Source organism: Mastacembelus armatus, chromosome 12 (genome assembly GCF_900324485.2).
Source record: "Mastacembelus armatus chromosome 12, fMasArm1.2, whole genome shotgun sequence".
NCBI lineage: Eukaryota > Metazoa > Chordata > Actinopteri > Synbranchiformes > Mastacembelidae > Mastacembelus > Mastacembelus armatus.
Genome location: NC_046644.1, coordinates 12,903,125 through 12,924,727, shown reverse-complemented (window position 1 = coordinate 12,924,727; position 21,603 = coordinate 12,903,125). Strand labels below are relative to the sequence as shown.

At 40.2% G+C, this 21,603-nt stretch overlaps 1 protein-coding gene across 2 annotated transcripts in view; it reads left to right on the top strand.

Moving 5' to 3' along the window:
* The window catches only part of LOC113125070 (mediator of RNA polymerase II transcription subunit 13-like), a 67,503-nt gene that overhangs the window by 6,580 nt on the left and 39,320 nt on the right, over positions 1-21,603 (top strand). For both annotated transcript variants that reach the window (XM_026298350.2, XM_026298349.2), the window contains exon 2: positions 9,035-9,272. In XM_026298350.2, the coding sequence (XP_026154135.1) occupies positions 9,035-9,272 (238 nt within the window). The remainder of the gene's footprint in view (positions 1-9,034; positions 9,273-21,603) is intronic.

The window sequence follows — 21,603 nt, the reverse complement described above, 5'->3', positions numbered from 1 at the left end:
AAAGTTTACTTAAGTTCAGTAAATGTGTGCAGGCTTAGATATTTCCCCCAAATGCTGGTGCTTTCCCCACAGATTAGAACCAGTTTCCTTCTAACTCTTAGACTTCAGAGATACTGTATATTGATACAGGGCCTGTGGTTTGAACTGAAATTCTAAGGCCTGCTGGCTGATTGGTAGAGAAATGCCGTGGATCTCCGTGTCGTCACACAGTAGTTCTTGGCTTTGTATCAGGGAGATTGGTTTGCAAGCTCTTCACGTGACCACAAACGCCTTGACAAAGATGATTTCTTTAAAGGGAGAAATTGCCCTGCTTGTAACTGGGCAAATATTTTCTGCAAGCCAGACAGCTTTGCCAGTGTTACGGTTGGCTGGGATTCAATTGCAGTTAGAGCACACTTAGGTAAAGGCTTGTCTTTTAGTGCTGCAAAACAAGGGGAGAGAGAAAACAATGTTGTCGGCTGTGCTGTTGCAAATTCTAATTATCATGTGTTCATGTTCCATTGAGAGATTATCTGCGACCAATCAGACGGGTACTTGATGAGAACAAACACATTATGTGAGGACCGTTGATTCACAGCCGTTTTTGGTGCATTGATTCTTCCTGTGCTGCCACACGGTCTCTCTCTCTCTCTCTCTCTCTCTCTCTCTCTCTCTCTCTCTCTCTCTCTCTCTCTCTCTCTCTCTCTCTCTCTCTCTCTCTCTCTCTCTCTCTCTCTCTCTCTCTCTCTCTCTCATCTTGAATTAGGCAGACACCCATGATTTTTCAGATGCTAATGAAAATTTGTACAGCTCAATTTCATTCCTGACCTGCTTCACAGAATAAATGGATGTCGCAGTATAATAGCGTGGCACAAAAGGTTTGATAGTGTATTTACCAGACATGTCTGGGTGAGCAGGGTGTCACAGGGGCACAAGTGTTCAGGCAGGATGGTGTTTGAAAAGAAATGGACATGCAGTGGTACCGTTGCATCTGTTTAAAGGAGTGAATGGACAAGAGAGGAGCCATGGGAGACCGTGTGCGCGCAGATTGTGTGTGTGTGTGTATGTGTGTGTTAGTAGCAGTGCAGAGGACTGCAAGTGATAAAGCTCTGATTGCCTGCCACTCCCACTTTGTAAGCAAACAACAGATTAGAGACAGCAGCCAGGTGAGTTGCAGGTTGAAACCTGTTCAGGTGTGACCTAAAGTGAAATTAATGCTGAACCTGCCTACTTCCCACACACACACACAGACAGACAGACACACACACACACACACACACACACACACACACACACACAGATCTGCTTTCAAGGCTTTTTTCTTTATATTTTGTTTATGTGGTGTGTAATGAAACAAGGAAAAGTCATGCTGACTTATGTAGGCCTGCCATTTTATCTGCAATAGCATCCCAGTGGAAAAAATCAATGCAGGAAATTACAAGCCAAATGGGATATTTTTCATACCGCTTATGCCCCATTTGCCCAATTTCAGGAACAATCACGCTATTAACTACTTGTAGGCATTTCAGAAGCCTCCGTGCAGTGCTAATTGTACAATTACTGTGCTGAATAATTTTTTAATAAAATTCAATTCATTCTCTCACTAAAGCAACTCAGTGAGTAATCCTATACTGCGCTGCTGATGTGTTGCTTCAGGTAAACCCAGCACTCTCCTGACGCATGTGTGACGTGCTTTATAATATCTTCTGCCAAATTTCAGCTCCAGACATAAGAAAAGAAGTGGAGGTGTAGACACAGACAGTACACTCCTGTGTTTTTTAGAGTTAAGTAAGGGACTACAGAAGTGCTTGAAATGTTATATTTCCACTGTAACCCTGGAGACAGAAATCTCAAAAATTGAATACCTTGCTGAATTCCTACAGATGTTGTATGTTGCCTAGCAACAGTTTTTACTTCTCTGTCCTCTGTTTTTCCTTCTTTGTGATCCTCAGTATTTCTGTCTTTGTCTGTCTTTTTTTTTTTCTCCATGCCCATGGCTAGTCACAGTTAATTAAGTTACACCAGAGAGATGTAAAGCAGAGACTGATTTATTTATTTGCATGTTAATAATTTAGGCTAAGCAGGGCCCCTGTGTTAGCCTGTCCTTAAAGGCTTTAAAAGCAGCCTGACGCTGCAGCTTTGTCTTGTGTTATTTGCCAAATGGCCGGGGATCCCGTCAGCCTGTTTAGACTGGGCAGCGCCACTGTACACATTGTGTTGCTTTCCTCATTGGTCTTCCACTCCTGTCACCTTCTGTCTCCCACCTTTCTTTGTGTTAGGTGAGAAGTCATGGCTTGATGGAGGCTTTCCGCAGCGTGATTGGCAGGTCTATCCGTCACTCAGCCCTTGGGACTCTCTCTGCTCTAATTAGGTCGCTTGGCTTGCTCACCTCCCAGGGCTGGATGCTACAGCACAACACAGATCAAATGACGGCCCCTTGTTTTGCAGGGACTTGTAAAGGTGCCGACATAAGGCAGAGGAAAAGCATCTGTTTGCTGTCTGCAGCCCCAGAGGCCTTCTTTCTACACCTGTTTGGTGCTTTAGTGTCACTCGTACTCCCTCAAAAGTGCCGTAATGTGCATCAGTCATTTGTGATGTAAAATGCCAGAGGGGTGTGAGACTCCTTGTGGGTTAATTTGATATCAGGGGGGTTAATTGATGAAGGGGGGGGTCGTTGCCTGTTCTGATTTCTGCCACTCGTTCTAACTGGTGACTTCTCACAGCTGACTTAGCTCCGCTTGTCTTTGTCAATGATTTTTCAGCTTTAGCATTGTATCCCCAGCATGTGCAAGAAAAATGGTGTAATCCTTAAGATTTCAGTGCTGGTTGATTTGATGACATCTTGGTTACTGTGGCAACGGCACGCAGGGTGTAATACTATAGCAAACTCTTGCAGAGCAGCTGCTTTGTCAGAAATATAGCAGAAAAGCAGGTAGTGTCTGTTTCATGTGCAGCCAAACAAACTTTAATGATGAGCTCAGTCCGTATTTTGGTTTTTCCATCAAACCATGAGCAACTGGTAGTTCTCTATACAACAGCAGAGCATGGTAACAGAGTTGACTGGATATATAAAACTGATCTACTGTCAAATGGCCAAAAGAAGTGTTTTTCTTATTTTGTAAACATTTCTGAGGAATGGTTACGGTCAACACTAAACTCTGTGACAAATATATTTTGTTTCCTCTGACTGTTTCACAATAAAAGCCACCCCATGATTTGCCAGATGAATGCTCTTAATATGAGCTGGCTGTGATATGGCTGTGGGAGAGTGAACAGTAAACAGCGAGACTGATATCAGTGAGGTATAATTACAAACAGTGCTGGGGTTACATACATGCATTGGTCTCTGTGTGTAGGCAGACAAACTAAACCAAGTGGGGAATTGACAGCAAGTTACTGTACAGATTGGCACCTACAGAATGTAAATACTGTTGAAAAGTGCAGACCACACAGTAATTGGTATCAAATGCGAGGTCTGATTTAATGAAACCTGTAACTTACAAAAAAGAGCGTTTCTGCTGAAACTTAACTACCTTAAGGGAGTTACATTGAATCAGTTTTTTCTGCATGCCCGTTAGAAATAATCAAAGTCCTGTGTTCTTTGACATTGAATCAAAGCCAGATAGTGTTGCACGTGTCTGATAAACACACCGAGTCTTATCTAAGGAGTCGCAGGCATCACTAGAGATCTGAACACACCCCAAATATTGGCAGCTTGTCAAGTGTCTAAATAGATTTGACATTGATGAGAGAGCTATGCCACTCTGACAGAATAAGTGTTTCACTTGTGCCAGAGTAGGTAAAACCGCTGATACAAGCTGTCTCTCAATTGCCTAAAGTACCTCTTTTGTCAGACTATCGGACTGTGAGGCTCTCCGCTGTCTAGAGATTCCTAAAGAAGAGGCATGTCTCTTAGATGATGCTCTCTGTCAGCTTTGATAGAACATCAGACACCTATCCTCTTAGATGCAAATTTGAATGTTTACAAAAGCTACAGCTCTGATAGAAAAACATTAATAATGAGTCTCAAACAGCTGCATATAGCCAGCATAAATATATTGGTTCTTTATTTCCTCTGTAAATGCATACACTTTTAATGACTGCTTGGCTTTAGTTTCATGTACACATTGAATTCTTGTGTTATCAGTCATTAGCAGTTGAATGCTCTACATATACAGTCATGTTTGAATATGTTATCAATACATGCCTTTTTCCTATCTCGAGCAACAAGTGTGTCAGTGTTATGTGTGTGAGTGTTTTAAGTAGACCCAATACGCAAACATGTATTCAGCTGCATTTTGAGGAGTTCAAGAGATCCATTCAATAGGTCTTGTGAGTTTTTGAGAAATAACAGTGGCAGCAAAACATATTCAGTCTGCAGATGCATTCCTGCAAAGTGCATGTCAAGTGTGTTTTCCTCTCAGCTATCTAAATAATGAGGGTTTCCTCTGCATTGTAAAGCTCCTGGGCTTTAAACAGCATGCAGTGTGCAGTATACTGCTTGTGCGTGTCAGTCTCTAAACCAGCTGGTTTTTTTAACGGGATCTTCCTTTCCGTTTGTGTCATGGTTAACTGTACCCACGGCTTTCTGTTTGAACGGTGTATGCTAAAGATGAAAGAGTAACATCCATATTTTCTTTTGATTATAAGCACATGTCTGGTGCACTGAAGTTGACCTCTGTTTGGGATACAGAGTAAGTTTTCCAAGCCTGGGCTCAGTTTATCTTATATTCAGGAAATTATTTTTAATTCTCTAGTTTTAGCCTATTAGGTTCCTATTCCTGTCAATTCTAAAAAAATACAAAAGCATGTAAAATCAATGACAAATCAATCTCAGTTGAAGAAACAGATTTTCATGCATGCTTAAAAGACTGATTTTTAATGGAATACTACAAACAGTGTGCAATTTTCCACCTCCTCTGCTAACACAATAATATGCTGGGAACATACGGTTAGCTGTCATCTTTTCTGTTTACTAGACAAAAAGACATAAAAAGAAGGAGAAGAAGAAGAAAAAAAAAGAGAACAGGAGAGCGTAAGATACTCCTGGTGTATTCAATAGGCATTCGTGACAGTGAGAGAGTTCTGTGAGATGAGAGGGAGAGTGGAGACGAGAAAGATAATAGAGGTGAGAGTAAGGTCAAAGCTCTGGTCTGTCTTAGCAATGGAAGGAAAAGCTCTTGTTTTTGGTCTTGCTCTCAATCAGAAATTGAGGCAGCCAACCTACAGAACAAGGAAGCTTGGAGGAGTGCTGGGTTTATTGACAGTGAAACAAAATCCGCTGTCTTTTTCCTTGACCCTTTTGCCTTTTTACCCCTGTGATAGTGTTTAAAAGAGATGGAGACTGCTGCCTAGAATAATCGTTGATTTGCTCTTTCGTATTCTCAAGGATGGTGAGGAATTTGGTGGCTTGTTGAGATGTTTGCTTTGCTCTTTTATCCTAATAAATACACGATAAACACACCATCATCACCACCACCACTGCAGGCACAAAAGAACATATCAGTCTGGTAAATCCTGATTTTTTTTTTTTTTTTTTTTGCAGTTTTTTTTTTTTTTTGCAGTTTTACCTGTACCTAGAACATATACAACCAGTGCATTCTACAATTTATCCTTTTAGTCTAAGCTTCAAGTCTGCCCTCCAGCAACCCCCTTCCCCACATCTTTTTAAACTAACAATGGCAGAATGATAACAAAAATAATTAAAGGTTGTTTTTATTCACAGGAGTGACACGATTTTATTCACAACACTGATTTGTCACTAAAGTTGGAGATAATAGCTTGACATGCTTGACAGGTTTTCTTTGCCTTCTCTTGCGTGTTACAAGCGATAATGTATTCATGCAAATATGAGAAAGGGCTGTTTGTTAGCGCTGCCTTTACTCTGCCTTCAGAGGGCTGATAGTCAGGGTGAAGACTGCTGAGAAATTGATCTAGGTACGATCAGTAAGAGTGTAGCCTTCACAGGCCTTCACAAACTAAAATGAACATACAGGACAGAAACGCCCACTAAAATACACAAGGATAGAAAAGCAGATCTAAGCTGTCATGACTGAAAAATAACTGGACATCAGCCGGAAAATATGTCTGCCTCCTGATGCATGTCAGTGTTTTAGAGCACTTCTAGTCTGCACATCATCACAGCTGCTCTGTGCGGTGTGTTCATAAGTGTGTCAGTGTTTGTGTGTGGGCATGTGTTTGTATCTGCCCGCGAGCATGTGACTGTGGTTCTGTTCCTCTTCCTGCAACTGTGCCACAGCTAATCCTCCACAGGAGTTCAGTGGGGTGTTTAGGTTAGTGCTTTACACATGGTCAGAAAAGCCACAGCACCTGTGTGTGTTTGTGTTGTGTAATTTGCCAAATGTCTGGTGTTTTCAGTGAAATATAATCCAATAGATTATTATTTTTAAACCATAATACAGCATATTCATAGACTTTTTATTCAGAGAGAAAGGTGGAAATGTACATATACCCTATCTAGCAGAGTGGATCTGTGTGCTTTATATTACTGGTGAATTACCATGAAATTTAGTAGAGATATACTATATACAGTATTATACAGTGCTTGAATTTCCTTTTCAGGCATTGATTATCTTATTTATTTTAAATATGGGTTACTTCCCCAAAGCATGAACCCTACTGATGTTGGTTATGGCGTAATGGTTCCTGTAGTGCCGTTGTCATAACTACCAAATGTTAGTATACTCACACACTGAACATTATACTTGCTAAACGTCAGCACGGTAACATTGACACTGTGAGTATGGTAGTATGCTGACTTTAGCATTTAGCTCAAAGCACCATTGTGCCTAAGTACAGACTCACAAAGCTGCTAACATTGCTGGCAATAGAATATTTTGTGGGTCACACACAAATTATTGCTCTGGCCAAGATTATTTTTACCATGTCTTAAAACATGTCTGAAGGGGCTCTTTAACAGTCACTTCATCACAGAGCATATGTCGTCTTATAAAACTTGATTTTCTTTACTGTGAATATATTTCCTGACATTTTACTTCTCCGCTTCTCCTCCTCACTGCTGATTCAGTAGCAGTAGACAGCTGTGTCAAACAGTGGAGGAACTTTTGACATTGACTGGGAGTGACGAGGCAGTGCAAGCAGATGTCTTCCTCTTTGCTTTGGGAGAAACGCCATCCTTGACCTTGTCGTGGCTAATTTTAGGGCTTGGCTTATTACAGCACCAATGTTTATATCTCCCATTACACACACTGTCATTACAAGAGGGACAAGCTTGTAATTATGGGTGCATTCTACAGTCAAGATGTTCCTGGGGGTCATGTGCATAAGTCATATGCACTCACTAGGATGAGATGCTGCGGTGTATATATTACTCATAACGTATCTTCTTTTTATTTCCTCAGATGCATTCTTTTGGGTTGCTTTTAGTTCTTATTTGGATGTATCCCTGCCGCACTTCAATACACACTTTGAAAATGCAGACAGACTACCTTGGTCCCTCTCTTGACCTCCACCAAAGCTGTAGAGCCTTCTTTTCTTCATCCATTCAAAAACACTACAGGCTTTAATTTTCTTCGAGTGGCTCCTTTCTACCTGTCTCTGTGTTAAAATGGGTCAGTACTTTTGTACTCTCCTCTCAGCTGGTCTTGGATGGCTTGGTGCCTGGGCCAGTGTGCCAAACATGAGCCTCACAGCTGGGTGAACACAGGAGAGTAGGGCAGTGCGACAGTGTAGAGACCCAACCTCACAGTGAGAGAGACCCCCCCGCCCCCCCACACTCCCGCCTGCCAAATCTCCGTCCTGTTCAACGATGCCTTTGTGCACTCTGCTCATTCGTGCACAAACACAAATACAAGGACACAAACAAACGCAAACATTTCCAAAGCACACATGAGCATCACACAGTCACTAATGTTTTTATGTTTCTGCTTGTTTACATATATATATTCAATTACACAATTTTAAATAATGGTCTTGTTTACTCTCTTTGGTGGAGTAGAAGTTTGCCTTTTTGTCTGACTCCTCACTAAATGTATTATGGCAGAGCGCCTCCACGCCCAATTCTGTAATAGGAAACACAAACACCTATCGTACCATTATTAAATGGAGAAGATGTCAGTTGCTCGGCCAGGCTCCAACCATTGACCCCAAAACTATTTTTTATTGTCATGTCTCTCGCACTCTTTGCAGCTCCCTTCATATTTTCAATTCTGTCTCTCCTGTAGTAGTTCATTCCCCGTATTTCATTCAAGGCCATCTTTTATGTCTCGCTGTCACTCTCCAGTAGTTACACACATTTTATTGTGTCTTTACAGCAGCAGCGAGTGAAGGTATCGGTTAAACAAGGTTATAACAACACAACAGGGAGACATTAAATGTACTTAAATGCTTACACAAAGATTATAGCAGTACAAACAGGACGCTGGTGAAAATATAACATAATTAGACAGCATCTGTGCAGTTATTGATCGAATCAGCATTCTCTGATGAAACACTGTATCGATGTACATTGCAGTATGGTGCTTTATGGTTAACACTACACTGACAATACAGCTGTGGTTGCAACTGATGATTATTTTTGCTGTCTGTTGAGCGTCCAGTTGTGTTCTTCATCAACGGACTAATTGTCTGATCTGTAAACTATCATAAAATAGAGAAAAATGCATATCACCATCCCCCCCTGAGTCTGGGATGACGACTTCAAATCTCTTTTTTTTTTGGGGGGCCAACAGAGTGAAGATACAAAAATATAAGAAAGATAAGCCATTTACAGCGATACAAAACAAGCAAATCCTCAGATGGGAGAAGATTAAACTGCAGTGTTTTTTTTTTTTTTTTTTTTTTTTTTTGTATTTTTGCTTGAAAAATGATGACTCAAAACATAGATGGATTATCAAAATAATTACACATTATTTTTCTGTCAATTGACTTATCAGTGAATCAGTTAATCTTTTCTGACATTACATTTAACCATGCTTGAACTGAAGACAGTGAAATTGCGTTAATACTAGTTTTGTCATGTTTAATGGGCTGGTTACAGCTACAGTGTTTTGATAATGATTCTTGTCTTTCCTAGGCGGAGTTGACGGGCATTAAATGGCGTTGCTACAGCTTCCGCAGTGGTGGGGAGTACGGGCCAGTTATCTCAGCCCCGGCCCAGGACGATCCGGTTCTGCGTAGCTTCATGCGCTGCATACAGGCCAACCTGCTCTGCGTATGGCGACGCAAAATCAAACCCGATGCCAAGGAGCTGTGGATCTTCTGGTGGGGTGAAGAGCCCAACCTCTCCGACATCATTCATCATGAGCTGGAAGGTGAGTGAGAGATGAAGTATGAGTGGGGCTTCTCTGTTCTATCCATCCCAATTAATTTTCCATCCCATCGCTCTTCACACCAGCTTCCGTTTATGCGTGCAAAGTTTAGGTTAGAGGCTTGTACAGACTGTATAATTTTATGGTTGCTTTTTATTATGTTGCATTGGATTATATAGACTGAAGAATGATTACATGGAATACAGTTATCTTGTGGTTTTATTTTGTGTAAAACTGACTGAGAAGGGGTGAAATATGTGTTTTGTGTTACATCTGATGTGCAGCATGAATCTGACTTGTATTACGGTGAAGCATAATGTCAATGTGTGTTATACATGGGGTGTGTTGTCTAACATATAGCAGGGTTCTGTACTGAAGCTGCCTAGTCTGCTGCAGATTCAAGCTGTGTGCTGTGCATTTAAGATGAGGGCTCATTGATTTGTTTTATGTGGAATAGTTCTATATTTGAGCATGTACCTAAAATATGTTTGCTTTGCAACTCAAGTGTTTATGTGCTGCTTCAGGACTGTAACTAGAAGCAGACAGCAGTAGAGGAGATTTTTCTTGTCAGTATTTACTGTGTGTGTGCGCGTGTGCGTGTGTGCGTGTGTGTGTATGTGCGTGGTTACTGAAAATTACACTGAGATATCTCACTTGAAAGAGTGCTACTGTCAACAATATTGTCTCTATTTATAGAAACATTTGCATTATCTCGCTGCGCATGTGTGTAGAAGCCTAACATATCGACTAAGCCTCGGGAAGACGGAGAGGAGGAAACAGGAGAGGGATTATATCAGGTCAGGAGGAAAGAAAAGCAGGAATATTGGATGGGAAGGTTGAAGTGATAGTGAGAATTTCACTTTTCAGTTGCCTATTAAAGCTGAATTGATGTGAAAATGCCTTTCAGTTATTGCAGTAGATATTTGACAGATGTTCTTACTGCAGTTGGGGAGAACTCTTTACTCAGACAGCAGAAGCATGTATAATAGATAAAGATGCACTGTACAGTTCAGCCTAGTGATGTTTGCATTGCATGGCTTTCTTCATCGCGTCTTCAAACCTGCAGTTGATTGTTTTTATTTGTGGCGTGCACCGATCTTGTAATAAATGGAGAAAGTGATCACAAAAGTCAATGTGCTGAGCGTGTTGCTGCATTCAGAACAAAACTCTATCACCTGAAGCCACACAACAAGAATGTAGCAGTGTGAAATTTTTGCATTACATCACCTATTTACAAGCTGCTAATGGTAAACCATGAGTTGTGACTCTGTTTGAGTGGAACAGTGGGATCTAATAAAGTTAATGATAATCATTAGCCTATTGATTTTTTTTTTTTTTTTTTTTTTTTTTTTTTTGTAAATTTTAAGATTGCAGATTTGTCACTAGTCTAAAGAGTTTGGCATTATTTATCAAAATATCTATGGAGACCATGAAGACGTATTCTGATAATGAGTGTCAATTTAGTGAAGGTACTATTAAAATAGCAGTCAAAGTTAATTTAGCATTTATTGATGGAATAAAGGGGAAAAAAACTCATTTTACTACATTTTAGATAGAAATATATTTTTCTTTGGCAGTTTCAAATGTTGAATAATCAGTTACACTTCCTTTGGAGCCTGTTGCTTTTCTGCCCTTTACCTACACCTATAGGCCTTGGTTACAACAGTAACCAGCCACTAGTGACTTTGGTGTCTTCTTTATTATTTTGCACAGCCTGGCAGTGAATTATTGTAATGGTGGACTCTCAAACCTGCTTTTATTTTCTGCTTCAACAAGATACTTTATCTGAGCTGAAGTAGAATAACTGGGCATAAAGTAGTGAATGTTTAGTGCATTTTTTTTTTTAATTCAACAACTACTTGTTGTAGGTCTTTTGGCACAAGTGTTATCACTGAATTAACTATTACACTGGCTGGTTAATACAGAGCCTGTGGTAGTGTGGGAGGATGCTGGGGGAGGATTAGTCTATAGCACAACAGATGCCCAGACACTCACACACACATGCTGCATAAAATTATGATAATATGACTTCTTTACTTCTCCTGTAAAATCTCACAGGTCTCCTTGTATAATTCATAATAAGCACTTAAAATAGCACTTGGGGGGTGAGGAGTTGATAATTGTTAATTAAAGTGAAGCTGGATTTCCTCCAAATTAGAATCAGTCGTAACACAGGGAATATCAGTATTTTACCTAGTCTTAATTTCTCACCACTCTGGGAATGTGCTATGTGTTGGCTCCCCCCCTCTCACTCCCTTTCCCTCATGTCTTCTTAACTTCTTACTCTCTTCTTTCTCGCTCAGTCTCTCCCTTGTGGAATTTGTCCTTTTTTTGTTTCTTGCTCTCCTCTTGCTCTGACTGACCTGGTCATGACTTTACATATCTATTGATGTGATGCAAAAATAACTTATTAGTCGCATCAGCTGCTTTTCATTATTGTCTCTTTCAAGTAAGATAATTTCTGGGTTTGATATACCAAGAATCCAGTACATGTCAGATCCATATACGAAATAAGCTTTTTATTTTTTATTGTCATAGTGGAGATAGTCATTCATCGACAAATGCTGATTTACACGTTTGACAGAACAGCTAAAGCTGTTGAATTGTCAAACACATTTAGTGTGAATAAATAGATCTTTTTTTTTTTTCAAATCATATAGCATTAAAGCAATGTGGCTTGCCCTGTTTTAAATTAGCTAGATGGCTCAGAGTGTGGTCTGCCAGCAGAGTGAATGGTTGAATGGTTGGATTTTCATATGGTATTTTTGCCATATGATGGTTAAGAAGAGGATGTTGCCTAATGTGTCTTACACAACAATGAAAAAAAAAGACTGACTATACAATTTTCACAGTCCAGCTTTAAAAAATGACTTTAGTTGCACTTTCCAGTCACTGAAAAACTGGAAAAATGGTCAAAACGCACAACAAGGTGAAACTAGAACCATGACGGCAAGCTGACAAACAAATACATGGGCATAGGTTTGCAGTACATTCATTATTCATTCATAGTTTTACAGTATATTCATCATTTGTTCGTGAATCAGAATCCCATATTTACACACAGACTGCATTCCAATAGGCAGATCTCAGTTTAGCTGCATGAGGAGGCTGCAGAGGGGACACAGAGGTGAATTTGTCTCATGAACAGAAGTCATTATTTAGCGATGATAGAGTAGAAATTGTAGTATAAGTGGCATAATAATTTAATGACAATATCAATTGCATGTTAACTTGCCTGATGTGTGACTTTTACAAGCTGACATAATGTAATCATTGCTCCAGGATTATTATCAACAAAAACCAAAGTTCAGAATGACTGTATTTGCACTTTATTTCTCTGTTCTGCCATTATTTCATTGTTTTACCATTTCAAATAAAAGCCTCAAGACAGTAGCCGTTAACTTAGCTTAGCACACACACACTGTACACATGGAAAAACAGCTAATTTGCCTCTGTCTGAAGGGAACAAAATCTGCTTATCAGCATCTCTAAACCTCACTAATTGACACTTTATTTTTGTGTGTGTAATCTATACAAAAATTGAAGTGTGAAAAATGACAAAAAAGGTTCTGGTTTTGATATGACAGTCGCACTAATCTTCACAATCTAACTTTCCACCCGAAAGCAAAAAAGAAACAAAAAAAATGTGCGAGAGTTGCTCTTATAAAGTAGTTTCTATTTAAACTTTTAGTTTCTTATTGCTGTATTTTTCAAGAATTATGACTAACTCCATATAACAGCCCAAGTGTTGGGCAACTATCTTTTACAATTTCCTCTAAAGAGTATTCTTCAACTTTTGAGCCCTTATTTAAATTAGCTTCAATAGATTATGCATTAGAACTATATCTAGTGGAGTAGACACTGCACTATTTATCAGAAAATGATAACTTTAGAAGCGCTGATATGTTTGGTTAATTATTATCCATGCAAGCAGAGTAATATGTTATATACACAGATAAGTGTTTGATTTGCTGTAGCTCGTGCTATATTCACCAGGCGGCCTATTTGATGCCCACTTGATCTGGGGTGACAGGGAAGATTTCCCTAAGTACATTTGTTTTTCATATAATCACACAAAATTTTGGAAGCAAGGGGGGGAAAAAAAGACAAAACAATAAAAAATTTTTTTACACTTAAAGTATTTACAGAGGCTGTTGTGATGGTGAAACGATAAGTCCCACAGTGTGATTTGGTAGAACTGTTAAGTGTGATATTGTTTGAAGGTGATGAGTCTTTGCACTAGAGGTTAAGCCTGAATAAACTATGCCTTTGAGGTAGTGCCAGCCTGCATAACCTCTCTGCTTCTCCCACTGTAGTCCACCTTTCTCTGATGCTGTCTTTGGTTCAATGACAAGTGTTTAAAGACCTTATTCAACACACAGTGGCTTGATTTTTAATATTTTTTTATATTGCATGGCACTGGCCTGTAATGTATACAGCACATTAAAGGAGTACGTGCGTTGGGTAAAGTTTGAGATGAAACAGGATTAATGTGTTGAACAGGTTGAGTCATCAGCATGTTGCCCGCCCTGCTAAAGAGAAATTGACATATTTTAGGCATGAGTCATAAATGTGAATGTAGACACACACAACACACACAGGCACAAGTTGATGTGTGACTGGACCTTGTGATTATCGAACAGGAGAGTCACTTTTGTACCATTTAGCACATATACATACTATATGTACAGAAGACTATAGGGAAATTATCATCATCACATCATGTACACACACAGACCTTTTACTTTGTGTGTTTGTGGGAATTGTTGCAGAACTTGAACACTGGCATCATTTACTGTATGAGTGTTCAAATAACACAAAAACTTTCACTCTAGATATTTTAAATAGTTAAGTTTTAATGTTAGTTGACCTATAGCGGCATTGAGTAATTACAACAGAAGCAAATTAGGAAATCACATGGCATAGTATAGCGCATAGGAAGGAGGATGGGGTGGACACAGAGCTCTAGAAAACACAGGACTTTCAGACAGACTGTTGTTCATTTCCCATTTTATACCAATAGTCAAATGTTTCTTTTAAGCATGACTTTTTCATAACTTGAGCTGTATGTTTACTTTAATCACAATGATAAATGTTCTGTAACCTAAACAAATTTGTTATTTTAACCCAGACCACAAACTTTCCTTAAACCGAGTTCTTTTTTCATCTGAAGTTGACCAAGCTATGGCCACTCCACAACCTTAACTGTGTCATTATTATCTTAACCATGACAATGAAGGTCGGGCATCCCAGCTGTAACAGGGGCACTATTTCAGGTCACACTCTTATGGCTCATATGAGAGTGTAGTAACCACCATAATAACCCATATGGTTGTTTAGATTGGAGGACTTATTGGGTGTAACCAATAAAATGAATGATTACTCTTTCACTGAAACATCCCAGTAAGTCTAATATTAAAGCTGTGGTGCTTTAAATAAAAAAAGTCCATTTAAAAGGGCTGGGTAGTAGTTTTTAAATATAAAATTCAGAACAGATGCTTCAGATCAGTGTGTGTGCGTGTGTGTGTTTGTGTGTGTGTGTGTGAGCGAGACCGAGACCGAGCTGTAGACGGCAACATTAAGGTGTTCTGTTCTGAAAGATGAATGACTTTAAAAAATGTGTCTGAGTCATGTCCGGTGTAAACAAGGCTTTAGTCATTCCTGGCTGTGTAGAAACACAGTCAGAAGCCACATCACACCGACCAAAGACAGGCACATTAAAACCAAATGGTAGCCTACTTTACCGTCAAAGGAAAGAAAAAATTTATTAATGAGTGGGGTGTTGACAACAAGAAATATGGACAGTAATTACACCATCTGATAATACTTTTGGAAAGTACCAAAAATGCCTGAGTAGGGTGTGCTGCTATACAGGGTATTATCTTAGATGCGTCAGGGTATCAGGTGGCATTTCTGCATGTTGATATTTCAGTTTTTATTAAAAAATTTACTGGTTAAATGTTCAAAAAAAAAAATTCCATATTTAACATAAAAAACTTCACAGGGGTTCCTTAGGGTTTACTACTGGGCCTCCCTCTTCTTACACTCATGTCTTTGGCCCTGTCTTCACATCATACTATAGCCTTTCCCGCAGCTGTGAAACCAGGAACATTCTGTCATTGCATTCGATCCTCTGACAGCTGGGAGTATGACACATGGGGACTGATAAAGTTTCAACTCAGCCGAGCGACGTTCATCTGTTTTTGACTTCCTAACATCTCCGTTCGAATGCTTGTCCACCACCTAAAGCTCAACCTTGACAAGACTGTGCTGCTGTTTTTCTTTTGGCAAACCCTGTATAAGACCTCCCCATAAATACTGTCAGAACTACAGGTACTTAGGTATGAAACTCCTGTGGGAGGCTATGATATGAACCTACAACATCTCCCAAAATCAGACTACATCCACCAGCATATTCCTGCCAGTTTTCTTCTTCACCTCCATCTGCATCTCAATTGTGGAACTATAGCCAAAATTGTCCTCGGTGTCCCTAGATTTCTCCTGTCACATAGCCCCTAGACTACATGCACAACTATGCATACTGACTTTAAAAACAAAGCTCATATGCTCAGGTCATGACCTAGACTCCTGTCGGCGCTCTCTGTCCTGATACAATTGTCCAATTATTTATCCAGTTTCCTGCAGTGGCCTCCTTTCTTCCCTGTGGAGGAATTTTCCCACTTTCCCACCAGAATTAAAGAAGTAAATGTCATTACTTCTCCTCCAGAACAACTTAAAAACTCACATCTGTGTTATATCTCGGTCTTTATCTATCTACTTGCATACAAAGTGGTGGTTTTAATAAACCTCTTAGCTTATATATTGCTTCACTCAGTGTCTGCGATGGTGAAAAAAAAGCTGTTGCAATAGTTTTTTTTGTGTTTTTCCATAGAAGTAAATTTTTTTCAATTTGTTTAATATAAACTTTTTTGTTTTCTATTCCAGTAGTAAAAAATTAAAGCCTTCATTAAATTAAATGCAGAGATAAAGAGTCAGTAATAAGTGGTAAATGTGCTGTGTGACCACTGAACATTGCAGCTGTTGAGGTTGATGATTTATGAATTTCAAGTAATTACTCAGAATGAAAGCATCAGCTACAGTGGATCGCTAAATTAGAAATGTCAGCTTGTTTTGTCACCCCACAAATATTCTCAACTCAAAATGAGAAGTTTGATACAATAGCATTTTCTTAATGGTTTGTTAGGGTACAGTTACCTGTTTAGTGTTCACAACAGAAAACTAAGGGCTGATGACTTTGATAACACCACAGGCAGTGCTCCTGTGTGCGCCACCAAATCAGCATGTGGTCAAGGTGAATGCAGGAGCAGGAAAGGACCATTGATTTAACACTAGCAAGGATTGGCGCATTTATGTATTTCATTTCATGTGTGATTATACATGTGAGGCTGCAAAAATAATTATCTTGTGCAATTGGATCCGATGTATGTGGCATAAGTATTTTGATGTATTTTCGATATTTGTGTTACCTCATAAAGTTCACATTGCAGATAATACATAACACATCCATATCAGTCCATATGTTTTTAAGCAGGAGTGAGCCTTCTACCACCCTGAGTTTTCTTTTTCTTTCTTGATACTGTAGTAAAGCTGAGAGGAATACAAAGTAGGGGAAATCCAGCAGAAAAAGATTGTGACTGGAATCAATCCTAGCTGGGGGTAAATGTTGTTCCAGAGATGGGAGTCTAAACCGCACTGTCTCAGAAAAATTATGTGCATATTTAATTCAAAAATGATTTTGAAAAACTGCAGACTAAATAGCACAGGGATACAAGGCGGTAGAGGTAATTAAACACCCCATGATTCATTTTACCTTTGCAGAACAGACTCACCTGCAAAGGGTTTTTTTTTTCTGTCATTATCTTACTTTAAAATGATTTTCAGCATCATTCTGCTGTCTTTCTGCTTTCATCATAGTTACCAGTGAATGTGAGAGCAAAGTGAGATAGGAGTGAATTAAAAAACCTGGGTCGTGCATATCCATTATCAGCGCAATGGTTGGCTGCTGCAACAAAGATATGTGACCAACAAGTGGATTAGAGCAGCAATGCTTATGAGAAAATAATCAGAGATAATGGAATTAGCAGAACAGAGAGAGAGTGAATTGGACATGTCTTTAGGCACTGTGTTTAAACAAGGCAGAAAAAAAAAAATCTGTGCCAAATATGTACAGGGAGTATGAAAAGTCTGTCTGTCTGTCTTCTGTGTTAGAAAGCTGCAGCTGGGTGCTGTGCCCTTCAGAAACAGACCCAGTTGCCATATTTTTTAGAGCTGGAGGGCTTGTGGAGTGTGTATGTACACACCATGACAGGTTCCTACGTACGTTTGGCTCAACTGCGACTGTTATCATTTCTTGTGTGTGTCCGTAATTGGCCAAGAGTGTGTGTCTGTGTGTGTGGGCTGGCAGAGGTCGCAAGGTAATTGTCCTGTGAAAAAATTGTTGCCAAGTGTGTGTGTGAAGCCGAGCACAGGAGGGAAGGCTAACCTCTGCCTCCATCTGTCCACGTCTGGCTGTGAACTCATAATCTGGCCTGTGGAGACAAACCCTCCTCACCACTTGCCACCTGCTTCAAAAATACAGGTTAGATTGAGGTTATTGCTGTTATGGATCCGCTGGTGAGGATGCTTGGTTATTAATGGTCCATACATAATGTCCTGTTTATTTTAGGGATCTATTCCTCCGCTGGTTCTAAGCCAGTGTTATTTTACATTAACACCTGGAGCCTGATTGTTTAAATTGAGGGCACATTTCACAGTATCTAAGAGCATTATAAATTTCTGATATGAGCAGTATTTCATATATGAAGAAAGTCTTAAGCCAACACCAGATAAGTGGTTATGCTTGAATCGTGACAGTTGGTTAGTGTGCACACACAGATGCAGCAGAACATTACAGCAAATGTGAAATGGGTGTGGTAGGTTTTATGCAGATTAAATTAGTTAGATACCATACATATAATGTTTAACTAGAGCTTGATTGATAAATTGGCCGGCTCGATATGTTGTCAATATTAGTATATTTCAGATTGATTGGTATTACTGTGTCTGTCAGCTAAGAAATTGCACTACAGAAAAGCCAAACTACCTTTGAGGTCATTTAGATTTAGTGTCAGGATGGAGCCCGGCTGTTTCAGGGTTTATGCGTAGCTGACTAACTGGGTACTTGCGTCATATTTAACTGAACAGAATCTATTTATTTATTTATTTTATACAGGTTTTCCAAGCAGGTGTGAGGTTTATGGTAACCTCCCCATACAATGAAAAATATTTGCACCTGTCCACCTAATAGTGTTCATATGCTGTGCTGTACAGCCACAGTCTTCTACTTATGGGCCTCCTTGAATCAGTGATGGCTTGAGTGTTTTGCTCGAGTGCATTTCAGCAGCAGTTGTTAAATGAATGGAGACCGGTGTCCATCTCAACTCTCTGATTATTGCAGCCTGGATTCACACTGGCCACCCTAAAGTGCCGGCTCTTCACGATTTACTGTGTGCTCTACCCAACTGATCATTTTGATGATGACAGTGAGCAGGTGAATATACCGTATACTGTGAAATTTAACCTTCAAGGTTATACTGGCACTGACACACTCTCAGGCCCATCCATGTAAAATGTTAAGATTTGGTTGGTAGTTTGGCGTTAAGGAGTATTTTATAATCCCTTTCCCCCCCTGGCTTTTCCCTTTACTTCTCTCTGTTATTTTTTTTTGCCTCACTCTTCTCCTTTTTCCACCACACCTACCCAGGCATTGTTACTGATATCACCATAATGATACCATACAGTGGCAAATTAACAAGAAAAGAGGAGAAGTTGTCACAGGCAGTGTTACAAGAGCTTACAGCTCTCTCTGCATACACAACAGAAATGATGAGGGGTGTGCAAACACGTCGAGCCGATCCTCCCCGGATGCATGTTGAATAATGCTGTCGGAGAGAACAGGTGCCAGCGCGCAGACAGGAAAGTGTGTTTCTGACCTGATAATGTGGGTGAAAGTGGTAATTTCTCTCCACACAGGTTTTGTTAGAAAGCTTTCTAGGGTTATGACTTGTAGTCATAAACCGGTGAATAGGAACTGGATGAAAGGCGTTAAAGATTAACAAGACAGGAGCCACATGGGTCAATTAGAGTTAAAAAAAAAAAAAAAAAAAGCAGACAGGAGGTGAATAAAAGGGAGTCAATGATAGTGAAAGGCACTTCTCTGAACATAGAAGGTATTAGGTTATTTTTTTAAAGAGAAATATTCTTTATTAAGAACAGAAACTTTCTAGTAACATTTATATAGAGTAGAGAGTGGAGTCTTTTCCATAGATGCAGTAACATAATTGTACTGTGTTTTGCACTGAAGTGTATCCCATTACAGATGAAAGTGAAATTAAATGTGAAAAGACAAAGACCTGCAGATCTGGTCTGAGCTTTTATTGCATCAGGTGAGTGCTGATGATAGCTTTTTAATAGAGGATTGTTCGAAGTGTGTTTCCTGCTAATCTGATTCTCATAAAAAAATATAGCCCTGATCTCAAATGACTCCCAAGCCCCTTTTCTGTGTCAACAAGTTTTTCCTTGGCATTCATTCTCTTCTCTAACGCTCACCTCTTCCAGCTCTTTTTCTCTCTCTCTCTCTCTCTCTCTCTCTCTCTCTCTCTCTCTCTCCATCCTCTCCCTCCCCCTCCTCCTGCTACTCCTCCTCTTTTCAGGCTTTGTTGTGCTCTCTCTCCTCCCTTGTTGTTGGGGTTGCTCTCTGTGATGTTAGGGTGGCGAATGTCTGCGAGCACACTCAGTTCCTTGGCAAATAAAAGGTGGGGGTGTACGGTTGCCAATCAAGGCCTACTCCTTCTCTTTATTCCTCGGGGGGTTTGTCTCAGTTTTAGCTCTCAGAAGCAAAACTCAAACAGAGGGAATGAATAATTAGCCTCCCAGTTTTTGCTTGAATCAGGAACTAGGTCGCTGGCTGACACATGTCTCAATAGGGAACAAACTTACTGAAAGAGGAAGACCTACGGAGGTTGTAAGAGCCCCCTGAAGAAATGCTGCTTCACCTACTGAGAGGGACACAGAGTCAGAGAGACAGAGAAGACACAAGTATTTGACTTTTTTTTTTTTTTCTGTCTGGCTTTGACTGGTGAAAAAATGAGTCACACGTGGAAAACAGCAATTCCATGATAGCAAAAAAAAAAAAAAAAAAAAGGGAGAGAGAAGAAGAGAGGAGGGGCGGGAAGAGTGGGAAGAAGACGAAGGGAGGAGAAGGACAAGGGAGAGATACATGTAGTGAGAGCGAGGGAGAAAGGGAGGGGAGTGTGTGTGACGGGAATTCATGCTTCAAAAAGAAGAAAAGAAGTGGTTTGTTTGGAGGGAGAGAGGAACATCTGCGATTTCTCTTTGGGCAGTTAGATATGCAGTTGGTGTGGTGTTCTGCACATGTTTCTATTATTTTCTCATTTGCCTTGCTGCCAGCAAAAACAACGTGCACTTATTTGAAAACTGGCCACTTCACACCTCCTGTTCACATCTTTCTCAAATGTGGAAGAAAGGATCAGTCTGTCCCTCCAATAGGACTCTCTGATAGGATGGACAGATCCGTAGTGCAAAGAAGAGGAGCAGACCTGGTGGGTACACATGGGGAGAGGAGGGACAGTGAGCTACAGGAAAACAAGGAGCCAAGTGAGCAGGCTAAGAAGTGAGGAAAATATTGCCTCAGTCATGTTCAGTTGTCTGAAAATGTGTGGGGAAGGATGGAGAATCTCTGATTTCCTTCCCGCCTCCTTTTCTTCTCTCCACCCCTTGTGGGCTGTCAGGGCGTGGTCTGTGACCTCCTGACCCTCTATAGTTGTGTGCGTGCGTGCGTGCGTGCGTGCGTGTGTGTGTGTGTGTGTTTGTGTTTGTGAGAGAGCGAGAGATGAGATGGTAGGACTGAAGTTTCCCAGCTGCATGGGGAAGGGGTGGGGGTGTACGTTTTTCCTTTGCAAGCTTTCGGTTTTAAAAGAAAAGCCAAAACTGAAAGAATGAGAGCTTTGTGTCTGTGTGTCTTGTGTGTCTGTGTGTCTGTGTGTGTCAATGTGTGTGTGTGTGTTCACGTCTTAGAGAGAAAGAATGATATAGAACGAGATGCAGACAAAATGAGGGACAGAGAGAAAGTGTTGGTGAAGTGGACAGAAGGAAGAGAGTTTGGTAGGGAGCTGAACTGACGCTGTGTAAGTGTGGAAGGGGCACAACAGTGAAAATTGGAAACAAAGTTGATGGGTGGGGCGAACTGTGAGATGGAGGATGGAGGGAAGTACAAGAAAGAGAATGGAAATGAGAAAGTATGACATTTCTTGAT